General features: G+C 42.3%; 1 protein-coding gene across 1 annotated transcript in view; it reads left to right on the top strand.

Moving 5' to 3' along the window:
* TRPM1 (transient receptor potential cation channel subfamily M member 1) overlaps positions 1–16,461 on the top strand; it is a 102,115-nt gene that overhangs the window by 39,310 nt on the left and 46,344 nt on the right. Inside the window, 7 exon segments of the mRNA XM_039217193.1 lie at positions 260–434; positions 876–999; positions 2,294–2,366; positions 3,246–3,346; positions 12,281–12,454; positions 14,211–14,345; positions 15,321–15,371. Of these exon segments, the coding sequence (XP_039073124.1) occupies positions 260–434; positions 876–999; positions 2,294–2,366; positions 3,246–3,346; positions 12,281–12,454; positions 14,211–14,345; positions 15,321–15,371 (833 nt within the window).

Here is a 16,461-nt window from a genome sequence, read left to right as displayed (position 1 = left end):
TTGTCTCTGCAGCTCCTCCACTCCCAAGGTCCTTCCTCTCCAGAATCTCAGGCTCTTGGACTCTTCCTGCTTTCTCTTGCTTCTCAGAGTCATCCTGCTGATTTTGCCTCCAGAAGTTAGCCTGTCACTACCACATTCCCCAAGAGTCCTATTATCTGATGGAGACAGAGGGAGGATTCAGGGAACAAGTTATTAACTATTGGGCTAATAATTTGTGCTGTGTTGTTGGTCTGTGTAATGAATGTGTCCTATGTTGCAGGACTGGGGCAAGGTGTGCCTGTCGTGGGCCTAGTGGTGGAAGGAGGCCCTAATGTAGTTTCCATTGTCTTGGAATATCTCCAAGAAGACCCTCCAGTCCCGGTGGTGATTTGTGACGGCAGTGGGAGAGCCTCGGACATTCTGTCTTTTGCACACAAGTACTGTGAAGAAGGAGGGTAGGATTTCTGACATGTTACAAAGGATGGGTTTTTAACTGCCTTCTTGTTAGGCCAAGAAGAAAACTCTAACTGATACATTTAGCCATTCCAAAAATGCTAAATGATGAAGATTTACTAGATCTCTCCCATTTTCTGAGGTCAGCCTGTGAGGGAGCTGTCAACAGCATGATGTTTCTTACAGAATTCTTTCTCTGGGGGACTATACTCTCTTCCAACTTCATTTTCCCTTATAAGGTTTTCAACCAGCCTGGAATTTAGGACACGTGTGAATGCAGTTTTTTACTGTGGTCCCTTTCTGTCTCCTAGCCTGGGATACCCTCCAATGGTAAAGTTTCAAATCAAAATCAAACACACCAGACGGACATAGAGTTGTCTGATTTATTCATGTACAGATTTAACTCATATTGTTTCCTTCTCTTTTGTGTTTCCTTTGAACAGGATAATAAATGAATCCCTCAAGGATCAGCTTCTAGTTACCATTCAGAAAACATTTAATTACAACAAGACACAATCTCATCAGCTGTTTGCAATTATAATGGAGTGCATGAAAAAGAAAGAACTCGTAAGTGTCTTGAGTTTATTTCCAAACCAGCTCCACAGAGAGAATTATGTTTCCTTTCTAATTCTGCCCATATGTGCATGATAGACTTGTTCATATTTTAGTTTCAGACTTTTCCAAGGGGCAGTTTACAAATCCTTACCAAACTGGCTGTTATGCGCACGTGATAGAAACAGAATAAACATGCACAGGGAAGGGACCCAAGTGCTTTCAGAGCTTAGCACATGTTAGGTGACACTGTGGCACATCATACCAATTCTGAGGTTTAGGATATAAATTACATCAAGCCTTTAACCATAAAGGCTTGAGGAGTGACAGACACACTCTTTTAGGTGCACTTATAAAATTATATCACTTCTCTCTCCAAATACAGTAATTATTTCCCACTCCTTGCCTCCCTAATTATGCTTGTTAGGAAAACACACATAAGACAGCCCTTTCAAAATTCTACATCTACAGAGGCTCCTGGGTGTCTCAGTTGGTTGAGCGTCCAACTTCAGCTCAAGTCATGGCCTCATGGTTCATGGGTTCAAGCCCTGCATCTGGCTCTGTACTGACAGCTCAGAGCCTGGAACCTGGAGCCTGCCTTGGATTCTGTGTCTCCCTCTCTCTCTCTCTCTCTCTCTCTCTCTCTGCCCCCCCCCAACTGATGTTCTGTCTCTGTCTCTCAAAAATGAATAAACGTGGGGTGCCTTGGTGACTCAGTTGGTTGGGCATCCGACTTTGGCTCAGGTCATGATCTCGCGATTCGTGGGTTCAAGCCCTGCATCGGGTTCTATGCTGGCAGCTCAGAGCCTGGAGCCTGTTTCAGATTCTGTGTCTCCCTCTCTCTCTGCCCCACCCCCACTCATTTCTGTCTCTCTCTGTCTCAAAAATAAATAAATTATTTAAAAAAATTTTTTTAATTGAATAAACATTAAAAGATTTTTTAAATTCTAAATCTACAAATCTCCTACAACTGTAGCAGTTTTCTGAATAGAAATGATTTTGTCATCTTGGTAGTGATTTAGATATTGGTGTATGTAGATCATGCATGGGCTCTTTACTCTTGAAAGTGTTGGAGCACATTGGGTAAATAATAAAATAGGGATCCAGGCAAGGACTCAGAGTCAGGACAAGCAATGCTATCACTTGTGGAAATGAAAGATACCTGGCTTAAAATCATTCCACTTCTGGAACCATTGAATCACATGTCAGTCTCTATGGTCCTTTAAAAAAAAAAAAAAAAACCATCCAATTCTCCCTTTCACTTTCAACTTTGCTTTACCTAGTCTTTTCATGATTAACCTGTTTTCAGGTCACCGTGTTTAGAATGGGTTCCGAGGGTCAACAAGACATCGAGATGGCAATTTTAACTGCCCTGTTGAAAGGTGAGCTCTCAGGAAACAGCGACGCCTGGCTTCTCAGTGCTGGGCTTGCCCAGGGCTTTGTTCATGGCCAGAAACCACACTCCCTCTTCTCCTGCCAGGAACCATGTCTACTGGTGATCGAATCCAGAGCCAGCCAGACTGTCTAGAGTTATCTCACTATGAAGCCATGGTAGAACACCAAAGCTCACAATGGGTGTATGGGGAAGGGGTGTTTTCTGTGGGTGCCAATGGACCATGGTGGGCTGAAGTCAGACGAGTTTCTATTTGTAACTAGTTCATTAAGTGTTTCCTTATGGAGGAAGAACACGGGCAATTTTTCATTTGCTATCACTGCAGTGATTTGTACAATTTTCCTATCCTTCTCCTAACGACAGGCTATGACCTGGCCACTCACAGGGTCACTCCAGGATACACATTTATTACCTGTCTCTTGGCTACTCTAGGACAATGAGAGGGCAGGGATGAGAGAAGAGAGTGTCACAGTCAGGCCAGCTGCCTGGCAGTGCTGGTCTCCCCGCAGCTGGGGGCTTGTGCTCTTGGCCTGTGCTCACCTTTGGCCTGAAGGGACTGTATCTGTAGGGCTGATGTCAAGGTGGCCCCAGGGCTCCTGCCCTCCTGCGGATGAGGTTCCTGGAATCACCAGGTCCCTCCAGGGAGACCATGCCAAGCAGACATGGAAAGAGGTGGCCTCCAACCTCCTCCCAGGCAGCTCTTTGAGAATATGGAGTTCTTAGCTTTAGGGCCTGAGAAAAGGCAGGAGTGCTTAGTTCCAGGCTGGTGTGAGCCAGTCCAGGGAAGCCAGTATTCACCTCCCAGCACCTGCCAAACTGGAGCAATCCAGGCATGCAGTGAGAAAACCCTCATTTCTTGCTTTTCCAGGGACAAATGCATCAGCCCCAGACCAGCTGAGCTTGGCACTGGCTTGGAACCGCGTCGACATAGCACGAAGCCAGATCTTTGTCTTTGGGCCCCACTGGCCGGTGAAACTAAGTGTTTTTCATTTCATACCATTTATCATGAACTTGTATAGATGATATATTAGTATGTTCTCCCTCATTACACAGATCTTAAGAAATTATCTGGGTATTAATGGTATTAATCCATTAATTGGTTGGTATTAATCCAACGTTTAATGCATTACGATCATTAGAACCAGAATCATAAGAACCAGAAAAGAGAGCTATTAGCACTAATTTATAGATTCAAAACAGTACTCTTGAAGAAATAACCACTAAATATTTTCTCTTTTCTGATGAAAGTGAGGTTTACCCTTTTAAAGAAAAAAAAAGAAAGAAAATGACCCATTAAAATTAAATATAATGATTGTATTGAGAGCTTTGTCTTTTTAAATTATGTTCCGTGGTAGACTGGAGGCCTGGTGAATTCAAGGGTGAGGGATCTTTGGGGTGTGGTATGTATGCGTCTGTGTGTAGCATGTGTGTGGTGTATGTTATGTGTGTGGTGTGGTGTGTGATGTCTGTGAATGGTTTAGTGGGTGTGTGTGGTATATATCTGCGGTATCTGCGTGTTTATAATAATGGTTAATGTGTGAGAGGATGTTCATGTGTGTGATACTGTTGTGTGTGCAGGTGGTGTGTGTGTGTGTGTGTGTGTGCAGAATGAGCATGTGTGGTAATCACCTCTAGGTTTTCTTATTTTCTGATGGTTCCATTTTCATGCCAGGCTGTTTTCATCTCATGAATGCCATACCTGAGGATACAAGTTGGATTTTTTAAAGTCTTCTTCTGTTCCCTTAATTATCTCTATTTTTCTCCCTGGTCAGCTGCTCCCGTCTGTTCACTTTAATTTTTTCTGTTGAAGATCCTGACTTGTCCATCCCCATTCCTGAGTGAAGGATGGGATCAATGAATTAGTATAGGAAGCCTACTTTCCCACCAAACAGCTCTGCTTTGCCGTGTGCAGATTGGAACAGACTAGTGAGGCTCTGGACCTTTCTAGGCAGGTCCCACCAATGCTTGAGTGGCCATTCTTCCAGTTTCTGCTTGGGGGTGAAGCCCAGGAATGCAGTTACTCTGCACCTGCCCAGGGGGTGTGCTGGCAGGGCACACAAGAAAGGATAGGGGGTGAACAGCCTCCTGCTCTGTAGACAGCCCTTCCCCTGATCAACAGGCTTTCTACCTACCATTAACTCCTATTCTTTAAAAATCTAGTCCTGCCTCTACTGCTACCTCCACATTACTCCTTCTGGTTTACTCCTTCATGGTTTTAACTGCCCGTTAGTATTTCCAAAATTTGTTAATAGTTCTTGTCTGCCCCTTCTCCTTGAAATAGATTTTTCTTTATCATAATCTTCTGCTGTCATTTCCATGGAGAAGGAGGGCAAACAGGACACATATGATCAAGACAGCAACCTAGAACCAAAATCCTCCTCGGTCTCCCCACGATGCAGTATATGGTCTCCAAAATAGTCCTTTAATGGTTGAAGCACACAATTAACTATATGGCTGTGAATCTATAGTCTTTCTAGAATTCTTGACATAATAGAGAACTTGTGGTAGGGAGGATTTGATAATTACTACATGACAAATCAATCCTAGATCTGATTGGTTATATTTAGTAGTCAATATTCTTCTATTTTTATATTAAGAACAAAAATAAAAACTGTCCCAACAAAACTCTTTGCTAAAGGTTTTGTTAAAAACATAACAACAACTGAAGCACCTGGGTGGCTCAATCCGTTTAGTGTCTGACTCTTGGTTTCGACTCAGGTCATGATCTTGCTGTTTGTGAGTTTGAGTCTCACATAGGGTTCTATGCTGACAGTGTGGAGCCTTCTTGGGATTCTCCCTCCCTTTCTGTCTGCCCTTCCTGATGAGCTCTCTCTCTCTCTCTCTCTCTCAAAGCAAAATAAATAAGGGTGCCTGGGTGTCTCAGTAAGTTAAGCGTCCAACTTCAGCTCAGGTCATGGTCTCGCAGGTCATGAATTTGAGCCTCGTGTCAGGCTCTGTGCTGACAGCTCAGAGCCTGAAGCCTGCTTCTAATTCTGTGTGTGTCTCTCTCTCCCTCCTCCTCCACCGTTCATGCTCTGTATCTCTCTATCTCTCAAAAATAAATAAAAGTTAAAAAAAAACAAAATAAATAAACTTTAAAACAACAATAACAACAGAGAGGTAATAGTGTTTGATATATACATAAAACAAAGCAATTTATTTATATTGAGTCATAAAAACTTGGACTAACAATTTTTAAGGGAATATGCTAAACTCAGTCTGAACATGTAAGAGTGAGGTTTGGGGACCTCTAGACCACTGCCTATTTTAAAGACCAAAATCTATAACCTTGGCCAGCTTCACTAAGGTTTCTGAAACAGAAAGAAATATCTGCTTATTTTTCATGATGAGAACTATTTATTTGGCTTCCATCTATGGGCAAGAGCTTATCCTTTGGTAAAACCATGAACTAGAATCTTAAATTCAAAGTAGAAAATGGTAATAATGCCTGATGTTTGGGTTACACCCTGTGCTTTACCCCATGTGTTCACATACATGAGCATTAATATTACTTTTACATACTGTTACTATTAATATCAGTCTTCACAACTCTGAAATAGATCTGATTGTTCTCATTTTATAGTTTGGAAAAAAAATTGATATCCCCAAGAGGTTAAACAATTTTTCCCAAGTTTACTCATGACACTTCTAAATAGTATATAGATCAAAGAATTCTCAAGGGAAATTTTAAAATATTTTCAATCAAGTGAAAATAAAACTTAAAATTTGTGGAATACATCAAAAGCAGTGCTTAGAGGGAAACTTCTAGCATTGCATGCATATATTAGAATAAAAATTAAAGCACAAATAAATAACATTGAAAATAGGAAATCAACAGAGAAAATCAACAGAAACCAAAATCTAATTCTTTGGAAAGATCAATAAAATCAATAAGCCTTTAACCAAGCTAACCACGAATACTAATATCAGAAATGAAAGAGAAAACAGTACTACAGAACTCATGGACTGTATAAAATTTTAAAAATGTATAATAAAGGAATATTATGAACTTCATCCCCAGCAAGCTATTGTTTAACCCACATTTGAGGTCAGAAACAGAAATTTCCTCTCTCCAGATGTGGAGCATACCATCCCTTACCCTTTTAAAAGAGCAGTGCCCACAAATTAACACCTTGTGCAGCCATGAATGGGATTGTCATCTGACTTGGGCTGGAGTTACACATTTAGCAATATGACAAATTAGATCTTTCACTCATATTAAGTTTCCATCTGCAGCAATTCCCAAGGGTTTTGTCATGCCCATACCTGGTAAACCGCATCTTGCAGTTCTGAGGTTAGCTGATCTGGGGCCCAGGTGGACCCAGGTGGAAGACATCATTCCTTGTTACATATCACCTTGCAAGATTCAGTCTATCAGGGTCAGCCTATCAAAATTTTTTAAATTCCAATTATGTCACCCAATATACTTACCATCTCACTTTCCTCTCAGCCTACTCAAATGCTACAAGTACCCAACCCTCTCTCCAGCCTGTCACACCTCTCTTATTATTTGTGACTCCTCCAGAATAGTTATCTCCAAGGTATTTTAGTTGGAAGAGCCCTTTCTACACATGACATCTTGAGTAGAGCAGCAACATGCAAAGCAAATAAGAGCTGAGCCCACCCCATTGGCCATCTTTCCTCAGGCAGCCCCAGAAGCCCCTCCTCAGAGTAAAGGGTTCTAGTAGCCCTGGCTAAAAGCTACCACTCTAAGATTACCAACCATCCTATTAGAATCCTAAGGTGTGACCCTTGAAGAAAGAATGGGTGAGCTTGTTTGAGCATCTAGGAATTTTCTTATGATGTCTGACTACATCTACTTCATCATTAATTCTCTCCAATGACAAAGACAGAAGTTAAAAGAGGAGGGGTTCTACTCTTTCTCATTCACTCAGCAGCAACAAATGGTGGAACTCATCTCTTCTTTGGCTTTCTTAAACCAAACCGTTTTTTTAAAAATCCGTGTTTCTACTCACCCATTCACTTAACAAATGTTGGTCAGCTACTTCCTGTGATAGGTTCTGGGACAGAGGGGTGACTAAAACAGACCTTCCACAACCCTTTCAGAACTCTCTGTGTAGTGTTGGTGTGGACATGGTGTGAGAGGGTGGGCAGGAAAAAGGAGACAGACAAGAAACAGATAATCAGGTTAATAAATATCAGATTGTAAGTTGTAGTAATTGTTAAGAAGGAAAAATGCACATTTCCATGAGACAGAATGTGAAGGGTGGGTAGACTACTTTTTATTGAGGCACCAGGGAAGACCTAGCTGAAAAAATGGAACTGACTCTGAGACCTAACAGGTGCATATACGCTGGCTGGTGAAGACTGAAGGGAAAGCACCTTCCATGCAAAGAAAAGAGCATGTAAGGAGCCTGAGGCAAGAAAGAACTGGACATTTTCAAATAACTTACTGAAGAGGAAAAAAAGGCCATTGTGGCTAGAATGCAGAGAAGGGAGTGACTCAGGAGGAGGTTGCAGGACAAACAGAGGCTATGCATTTATGAGAACTGCAGACCTGGTATAGGACAAAAGTCCAAGAGTTTGGGGAACCACTTAAGGACTTTTCTTATTCTGAGCAACAATAAATATTATCTCACATAGTGTCTGTGGGTCAGGAATTTGGGAGTGGTTCGGCCGGGCAGTTAATGCTCAGGTGCTCCCTTAAGATTGTAGTTAAGCCATAGGCTTGGGCTGCAGTCATTTGAAGGCTTGACTGGGGCTGGATGATCCACTTCATGATGATTCACTAAATAGTTGGCAGGTTGGTACTGGTTGTTGGCCTCAGTTTCTCCCCACATGAATGCTCCATAGGGCTGCTTGAAGCTCTTCACAGTAAGATGGTTGGCAATTTTTGCTGTTCCTTCAGGTTTTTCCCCTTTTGTTTCCTCAACTGTTGTATAATCTTATTTTTACTTTTTTCCCCGATTTTTAAAAAGTTTTATTTATTTACTTTGAGAGAGGCAGAGACAGCACAAGTGGGTGAAGGGCAATGAGAGAGAGAGACAGAGAATCCCAAGCAGGCTCTGCACTGTCAGCATGGAGCCCGACATGGGGCTTGAACTCACGAAAACATGAGATCATGACCTAAGCCACAACGAAGAGTTGGATGCTTAACCGACTGAGTCACCCAGGTACCCCATCCCCAATTTTTTTTATTGTAGTAAAAGATGGTTAAGTAAAATTTACCAGGATGCCTGGATGGGTCAGTCAATTAAGCAATCGACTCTTTTTTTTTAATTTCTAGGAGAGAGAGAGAGAGAGAGCATGAGCAGGGGAGGGTCAGAGAGAGAGGGAGACACAGACTCTGAAACACGCTCCAGGCTCTGAGCTGGCAGTCAGCACAGAGCCCGACGCGGAGCCCGAACCCACGAACCGCGAGATCATGACCTAAGCGAAAGTCGGAAGCTTAACCGACTAAGCCACCCAGGCGCCCCTAAGCAATCGACTCTTGATTTTGGCCCAGGTCATGATCTCATGGTTCATGAATTAGAGCCCCACATCTGGCTCCATGCTGACAGTGCAGAGCCTGGTTGGGATTTTCTCTCTCCTTCTCTCTCTCTCTCTCTCAAAATAAGTAAATGTTAAAAATAGAAAGGAAGATGGGGCGCCTGGGTGGCTCAGTAGGTTAAGCGTCCGACTTTCGCTTAGGTCATGATCTCACGGTTCGTGGGTTCGAGCCCCGCGTCGGGCTCTGTGCTGACTGCCAGCTCAGAGCCTGGAGCCTGTTTCAGTCTGTGACTCCCTCTCTCTCTGACCCTTCCCTGCTCACGCTGTCTCTCTCTCTCTCTCTCAGAAATAAATAAAAAATATTAAAAAAAAAATTTAAAAAAAAAATAGAAAGGAAGACAGAAAGAAAGGAAGGAAGAAGGAAGGAAGGAAGGAAATATACCATCTTAAACATTTTTAAGAGTATAGTTCAGTGGAATTAAGTACCTTCACATTGTAGTGCAACTATCACTACCATCCATCCACAGGACTCTTCATCCCATAAAACTAAATTCCATTTCCATGAAACAATAACTCCCTATTTCCTACTGCCCCCAGCCCCTGGCACCCCTATTTTACTTTCGGTCACTATGAATTTGACCACTTTAAATACCTCATACAAATGAAACCATGCAGTATTATCCTGTGATTGGCTTATTTCAAGTAACATAATGTACTCAAGGTTCATTTCTGTTGTGGCATGCATTAGAATTTCCTTTCTTTTTAAGGCTTAATCATATTCTGTTGTATGTATAGACCACATTTTCTTATCCATTCATCCATAAATGGACACTTGGGTTGCTTCCACCTTTTGGCTATTTTGAGTAATGCTGCTATGAATATAAGTGTAGAAGTACCTACTTGAGACCCTGTTTTCAATTATTTTGGATATATATACCCCAAAATTGAATTGCTGGATTATAAAGTAATTCTATTTTTAATTTTTTGAGGAGCTGCCAAATATTTCCATGGCAGCTGCACCATTTTACATTTCCTCCAATAGTGCATGAGGTTTCCAATTTCTCCATTCTTGCCAACACTTGTTTTTGATATGGGTCACCTCACTGTGGTTTTGATTTGCATTGATGATTAATGATGTTGAGCATCTTTTCATGTACTTGGACATTTGCAGATCTTTTTTTGAGAAATACCTATTCAAGTTCTTTGCTTGTTTTTGAGTTATTTTGTTTTTTGTTGTTGAGCTTGAGCTTTAGGAGTACTCTATAAATTCTGGACATTAATCTCATCAGATATGTGATTTGCAAATATTTTCTTCATTAGGTGTGCTGTTGCTTTTACTCTATTAATACTGTCTTTTGATGTACAAGTTTTAAATTTTTGATAAAGTCCCACTTGTCTATTTTTTCTTTTGTTGCCTGTGTTTTTAGTGACATATCAACTAAGTTATTGCGAAATCCAATGTCATGCCTTGAATCTCTTGATATTCTTTTGATGCACAAGTTTTTAATTTTTGATGAAGTCCCAATTGCCTATTTTTTCTTTTGTTGCTTGTGATTTTGGTGACATGTTCAAGAAGTCGTTGCCAAGTCCAATGTCACGAAGATTTGACCTAGGTTTTCTTCCACAAGTTTTATTGTTTTAGCTTTTACATTTAGGTTTTTGATTCATTTTGTGTAAATTTTGTATATGATGTTAGATAAAGGTCCAACTTCCTTCTCTTGCATGTTAATATCCAGTTTTCCCAGCACTAGTTGTTGAATGCTGTGTCAATTTTTCACTGAGAATCATAATTGTCTTATCTACATGAGAAGTCAGTCAGGACAGTTTCATCCATATCTCTGCATAGAGCAGGAACCACAAACACTCATGGTGCCCTCAGTCAGATCTCTACCTTGTCCCACTTAAGAATTTTAAGCAGGAGAGTTACATGTTTTCATTTACATATTTAGGATCATTCTGGATTTTACATGGAAAATGCAGGTGTGAAGAATCCTGTTAAAAGGTTATTAAAGTAATTCATGGGAGAGACATCACCTGGGGCTAGAGCAGAAGCAGAGGAGAAGCCAAGAATTGGACATAATAAAGCAATATTTAGCATTAAACATGATTACACCTCAAGACGGATTAATCATGGAAGAGAGCAGTGCAAGGAGCAAGATGTCAGCAATCTCCCCCAGTTCTCTGGCTTGCCACTGAGTTCAGGAACACTGGAAGAGGAAAGGTTTCAGGGAGTGGTTTTGAATGTGGTTTTGGGCATCATGAGCCATAAAACGCTTTGAGATGTCCAAGTAAAGGTGCCAGGTTGGGAACAGGAGCTCTAAGGAGAGACACGGACTGAAGCTAGAAAGGACACGTCAAATGCAAATACATGGGGACTGGCAGTATGGGCCTCAATACGGTTGCTCAGGAAGAGTAAAGAAGGAAGGAAGGGGCTGTGGATAGAGCCCCAATGATCCTCAACATTTACAGCCAGTGCTGAGAAGCAATGGCCAGATAGGAAAACCAGTGCGTGCATTACGAGAGAAGCAGGAAGAGGCTTGAGGAGGAAGCAGGCAGCAGTCAAATGCACTAAGAGCCCAGCATGAGAAGGACTGGAAAATGCCCATGAGGTGGTAGCAGAACACTCATCTCTTACCACAGTCAGAGCCATGGACAGATGGGAAGAAGCAGCATGGAATACATGGACCAGGGTGTGGGAAGGGAGGGGATGGATATTGTGCATGCAAACAGTTCACCAGAAGAGTTTGGCCAGAGGACAGGGCAAGTCTGGCAAGATAGGACAACAGCTTGAGGGGTCAACTTTGTTTCAACATTGGTGTCACTGTGTCTGCACCAGGGCCGTATCCCCCCGTGCTCTCCATGTGACTGGAAGACAGACTCAGTGGCCAGGCCCCACTTCTGCACTGCCTCCTGTTCTCTGAGTGGAACACATTCTTCCCCAGATGCATTCAGTCTGTCACCACATGGCATGCACCTTGGTGACAGCCAACAGGCCTTCTCCAGCTACCAATAAGCTCAGTCATGGTTCTATCCAAACAGGGATCTGTGGGTATACGGGTGTACCCTTTGTCTCCGACCCCTTCATGATCATTTTCTCCTTTCTGCATTGGTAACTATTGGCACTTCCCTTTGGTGCCTCTTAGCAGCCCTCCTTTTGGGGAAAAACACATCAATCAAAATGTCAGCCTCTTTAAGCACACAAGTAGCAGTCGTTCATGGTATCAGGGCCTCCTCCAATAAGCAGTAGGCCTGCAATGATTCTGTTCACATGTGTGTGTGTGTGCATGTGCATGTGTGTGAATGCTAGTGTGTTGGTGTCTATGTGCTTACATGTGCACGCATGTGTGTGTGCACATGTGTGTGCATGTGGAGGTGAAGGGGATCCATGCATCTGTCTCAGGACAAGGGGCAGCTTTAACCCCTTTTCTTAACTTTATTTGCTGTGGACTGCAGCCCCTGGGAAGCCTGGCGCCCCCCACTGATAGCAAGGTCACAGAGAAGGAAAAGAAGCCGCCTACAGCAACCACCAAGGGGGGAAGAGGGAAAGGTAAAGGCAAGAAGAAGGGAAAAGTGAAAGAGGAGGTGGAGGAAGAAACTGACCCCCGGAAGATAGAGCTGCTGAACTGGGTACGTGCAGAGTCTTCACCCTTCTTGCCCAGGATCATGAATTGGTCACCCTCTTTCTCCAGGGGAAGGGGCAGCTGTTGTCTTTGCTTCAGCCCCACCTGGATCCTGAGTCCCAGGAGGCAGTGGCAGAGCACCCATGAGATAGTGCCAGTATTTCAAAAGGCAACAGCAGTCTTCACAAACACCAGACATTTGGGCTTTGTGGGAGAATGAAGCCACTCAGAGTTTGCCCAACAGTGGCTGTCTCTACCTGGCACACACATAGACACTCGGTGCCTAAAAATATGGGAAACAAAACAATTATCACGAAATACAGTTCAGGGAACAGAAGGAACCTGTGATGGGGATGGACAGGTAACAGCACTCATCTGGGCTGGGAGTCTAAGCCACATGCCACATGGTGTTCCTGGCCTTGCTCCTCTGAGGACACAGGCAAGGAGGGCGTTGAGCCTCTACGGTGATGTGTGACTGGCATCATCATGGCTGCTACCCCTAGTGGTATGCTGTGCACCCACAAGTTCCACCTTGCTACCACATGGTCATCCTCAGTAAAGAACACAAACTCTCCCCAGCTGCTGTCTCCAGAAGGCTTCACACTATACTGAGTGCTGAGATTCCATCATTTTTAAAGGATCAAAGCACAAATAATAGATAATAGCATATAAAATATTATAATCCATCACCTCAAAGCACATTGCTTACAGAGTCTGGAGCTTGGAGATTGAAGTACTGATGATAGTAGTTATAAGAATGCTACAGCTAGGAGGGGGGAGATGGACATGGAGAAGGGCACTTGTGGGGATGAGCACTGGATGTTATATGGAAACCAACTTGACAATAGACTATTTGTAAAAAAAATAATAATAAAAATAAAAATAAATAAAAACCAAAAAGAACAAAAAAAATAATGCTACCGCTAATGTGGTTTTTCTTTCCCATCTTTATATTAAAAGAAAAGCAAATAAGGGCAGCTGAGTGGCTCAGTCATTTAAGTGACCAACTTTGCCTCAGGTCATGATTTCATGGTTCATGGGGTCAAGCCCCACATTGGGCTCAGGGCCTAGAGCCTACTTCAGATTCTGTGTCTCTGTCTCCCTCTCTCTCTCTCTGTTCCTTCCCTGATTGTGCACTCTCTCTCAAAAATAAATAAATAAACATTAACAAATAAAAATTAAAAGAAAGAAAACTAATAAGCTCAATTTTAATTGAAACTGGAAAAAACAACACTAATTTGGCTCTTATTTTGAATCCTCTTCAACTTGTTTTAAAAAGGAGAAGCGTGCCTGCTTGGCTCAGTCAGTTAAGTGTCCAACTTTGGCTCAGGAAATGATCTCACAGTTTGTGAGTTCAAGCCCCACGTCAGGCTCTGTGCTGATAGCTCTGAGCTGCTTTGAGTTCTGGAGGCTGCTTTGGATTCTGTGTCTCCCTCTCTCTCTACCCCTTCCCCACTTGCACTCTGCCTCTTTTTCTCTCTCTTTCTCTATCTCAAGAATAAATAAACTTTTTTTTTTAAGGATAGAAGTATCTATTTCTCTCCTTCTATCAAGCTTTGATACTTTGACAGGACAGGTAGGGGCTGAATTGAGAAAAAGGATAAGAGATGGTGTGTGTTTACTTAAGACAAAGAGCAAAGAACGAGGTTCAGCTGGCTCTAGGGTCTGGGGCATCAGAATGCACTTTCCCAGATACTTCTGGTCTGCCTCTCACCTGGCGCCCCTCTGAGAGGCTACTCACGGCTGGGTGTTGGTTCTCACAGGTGAACGCCCTGGAACAAGCCATGCTGGATGCTTTAGTCTTAGATCGGGTGGACTTCGTGAAGCTCTTGATTGAAAATGGAGTAAACATGCAACACTTTCTCACCATTCCGAGGCTGGAAGAGCTTTACAACACAGTGAGTGTTCTAGAAGTGGGGAGGGCGGAGGGGAGCTAGCCGTCTGAATATGTTTATCACTGGTGCATATTTTGCATAAATGCTCTTAGATGAGCATTAGATGGAACGCTGGTTTTAGCTGGGAGTCCCCTTGTTTATCCATGCAGGTCACTGCATATGTTCATGTTCTTACAAACTACTGCCATGTCTAGCCAGACAGCTGCAGTATGAACTCAGGTGTTGTATATGAAGACTAGTCTATACAAAGCAAGAATCTAGCTTCCTAAATCATTACAGTGAGAAGTTGCCAGGGTGAGCGGTCATTTGTTTCTTGGGGCCTCCACTTTTTTCAATGTTTTAAATTGTTTTTATGTGTATTTTTGAGAGAGAGAGAGAGAGAGAGAAACAGAATCTGAAGCAGGCTACAGATTCTGAGCTGTCAGGACAGAGCCTGACGCCAGCTCAAACTCACGAACCGTGAGATCATGATCTGAGCTGAAGTCAGATGCTCAACTGACTAAGCCACTTAGGCGCCCTGGGACCTCCACTTTTTTTAGGCCACCTCAGTGAAAAATGTAGAACTAAGCTTTCCCGGCAAAGAGCTCCATTATCCAAGAATGGAAGCGTATGGGTGAAATCCTCTTGGCGCAAATTATTACAATGTGCATTTTAAGATTTTACATTCCCTTTCCCCATTCTAAAATTTTAAATAGCAAAAATGGTCCTCAGCAGTTGTTTGGTCCTTGGTGAATTTTTCACACAATATTGCATACCATAAGCTGCTCTTTAAAATAATTCAATAGAAAGTACTAACATATTTTTTAATGTGTTGGATACTTCTTAACCACAACCAGTCCTGTCTTGTAAATGAAATAGGCTAATAGTGAGTTACATTCCAGCTCTCATAATTCATTAATTCTATGGAGTAGGGTAGGATTTAGCTTTGAGAGTTCAAGAGAAAAACATACGTAATATGGCTGAATGCTTCTCTTTCAGAGGCTGGGTCCACCAAACACACTTCATTTGCTGGTGAGGGATGTAAAAAAGGTCAGTCTGCCATTTTGTAATTCTTACCCATTGGCATCTTTCAAGAGAGATTTTGTATGAAATTTTTTAAATTTCTAAAATGTGTTGTATTATTAGAGGCATAAGAAAGAATGGATTCCTTTCTCCATAAAAGAGTTTATTAGAGTGTAGTATGCTAAGCAAAATAAATCAGTCAGAGAAAGATAAATATCATATGATTTCATGCATATGTGGAATTTAAGAAACACAACAGATGAACATAGGGGAAGGGAAGGAAAAATAAGATAAAAACTGAGAGGGAGGCAAACCATGAGAGACTCTTAAATACAAAGAACAAACTGAGGGCTGCTGGAGGGGGGCTGGGGGCCTGGGCTAAATGGGTGATGGGCATTAAGGAGGACATTTGTTGGGATGAGCACTGGCTATCGTATGGAAGTGATGAATCACTGGTTTCTGCTCATGAAACCAATACTGCACTGTATTGCTAACTTGAATTTAAATAAATAAATTTTTTAAAAGTGTTAAAACTAAAAAGAAAGTATCATTTTTAAGTCTCATGTTCATCCCTACACATGCTAGGCTCATGTTGAATGACTGATTATGGCACCTTGGCACCATTACCAAGGCCTGGGGCAACAGCCAGGGAGGTGTCATCTTACCACTGACCTGAGCCTCCATCTGTCATTGGAACCCCATGTTCTGTATCTACTTTAAGATTTGCTGCTCACTCCTTCACTGAGCCAGTTTCCAGAAGGAACTTGCCTCATATCATTGTATGTGTTCTGTGAACTGTTCTCTCATTAGTGAGTGATAGATGTTTTCACCCCTTTCCACTGCTGCTAACTACTTACAGTCTGTGTTCTTGTAGGATCTCGTTTATTCACTGTTCTGTCATGTTGCCACAGGCTAGAGAATTAGATTGGGTTAATGTGTGAGTGATTCATTTTGCTAGGATGCAGTCCCTGGCTTGCCAAGTGTGGAATGTGTATTCATATTCTGAGCAAGAGAAAATGACTCAAATGAGAGAATAGAGTTTTCAGTCAGAGTCCCAGATAGTTTGGCCATCCTTTACACAAATGTCTCCTAATAATACAATAACTCAGCTTCTATA

Source organism: Hyaena hyaena, unplaced genomic scaffold (assembly GCF_003009895.1).
Source record: "Hyaena hyaena isolate Hyena2069 unplaced genomic scaffold, ASM300989v1 scaffold_670, whole genome shotgun sequence".
In the NCBI taxonomy this organism is placed as follows: Eukaryota; Metazoa; Chordata; class Mammalia; order Carnivora; family Hyaenidae; genus Hyaena; species Hyaena hyaena.
The sequence above is the reverse complement of the archived record's forward strand: the minus strand, read 5'-3'. Positions and strand labels throughout refer to the sequence as shown.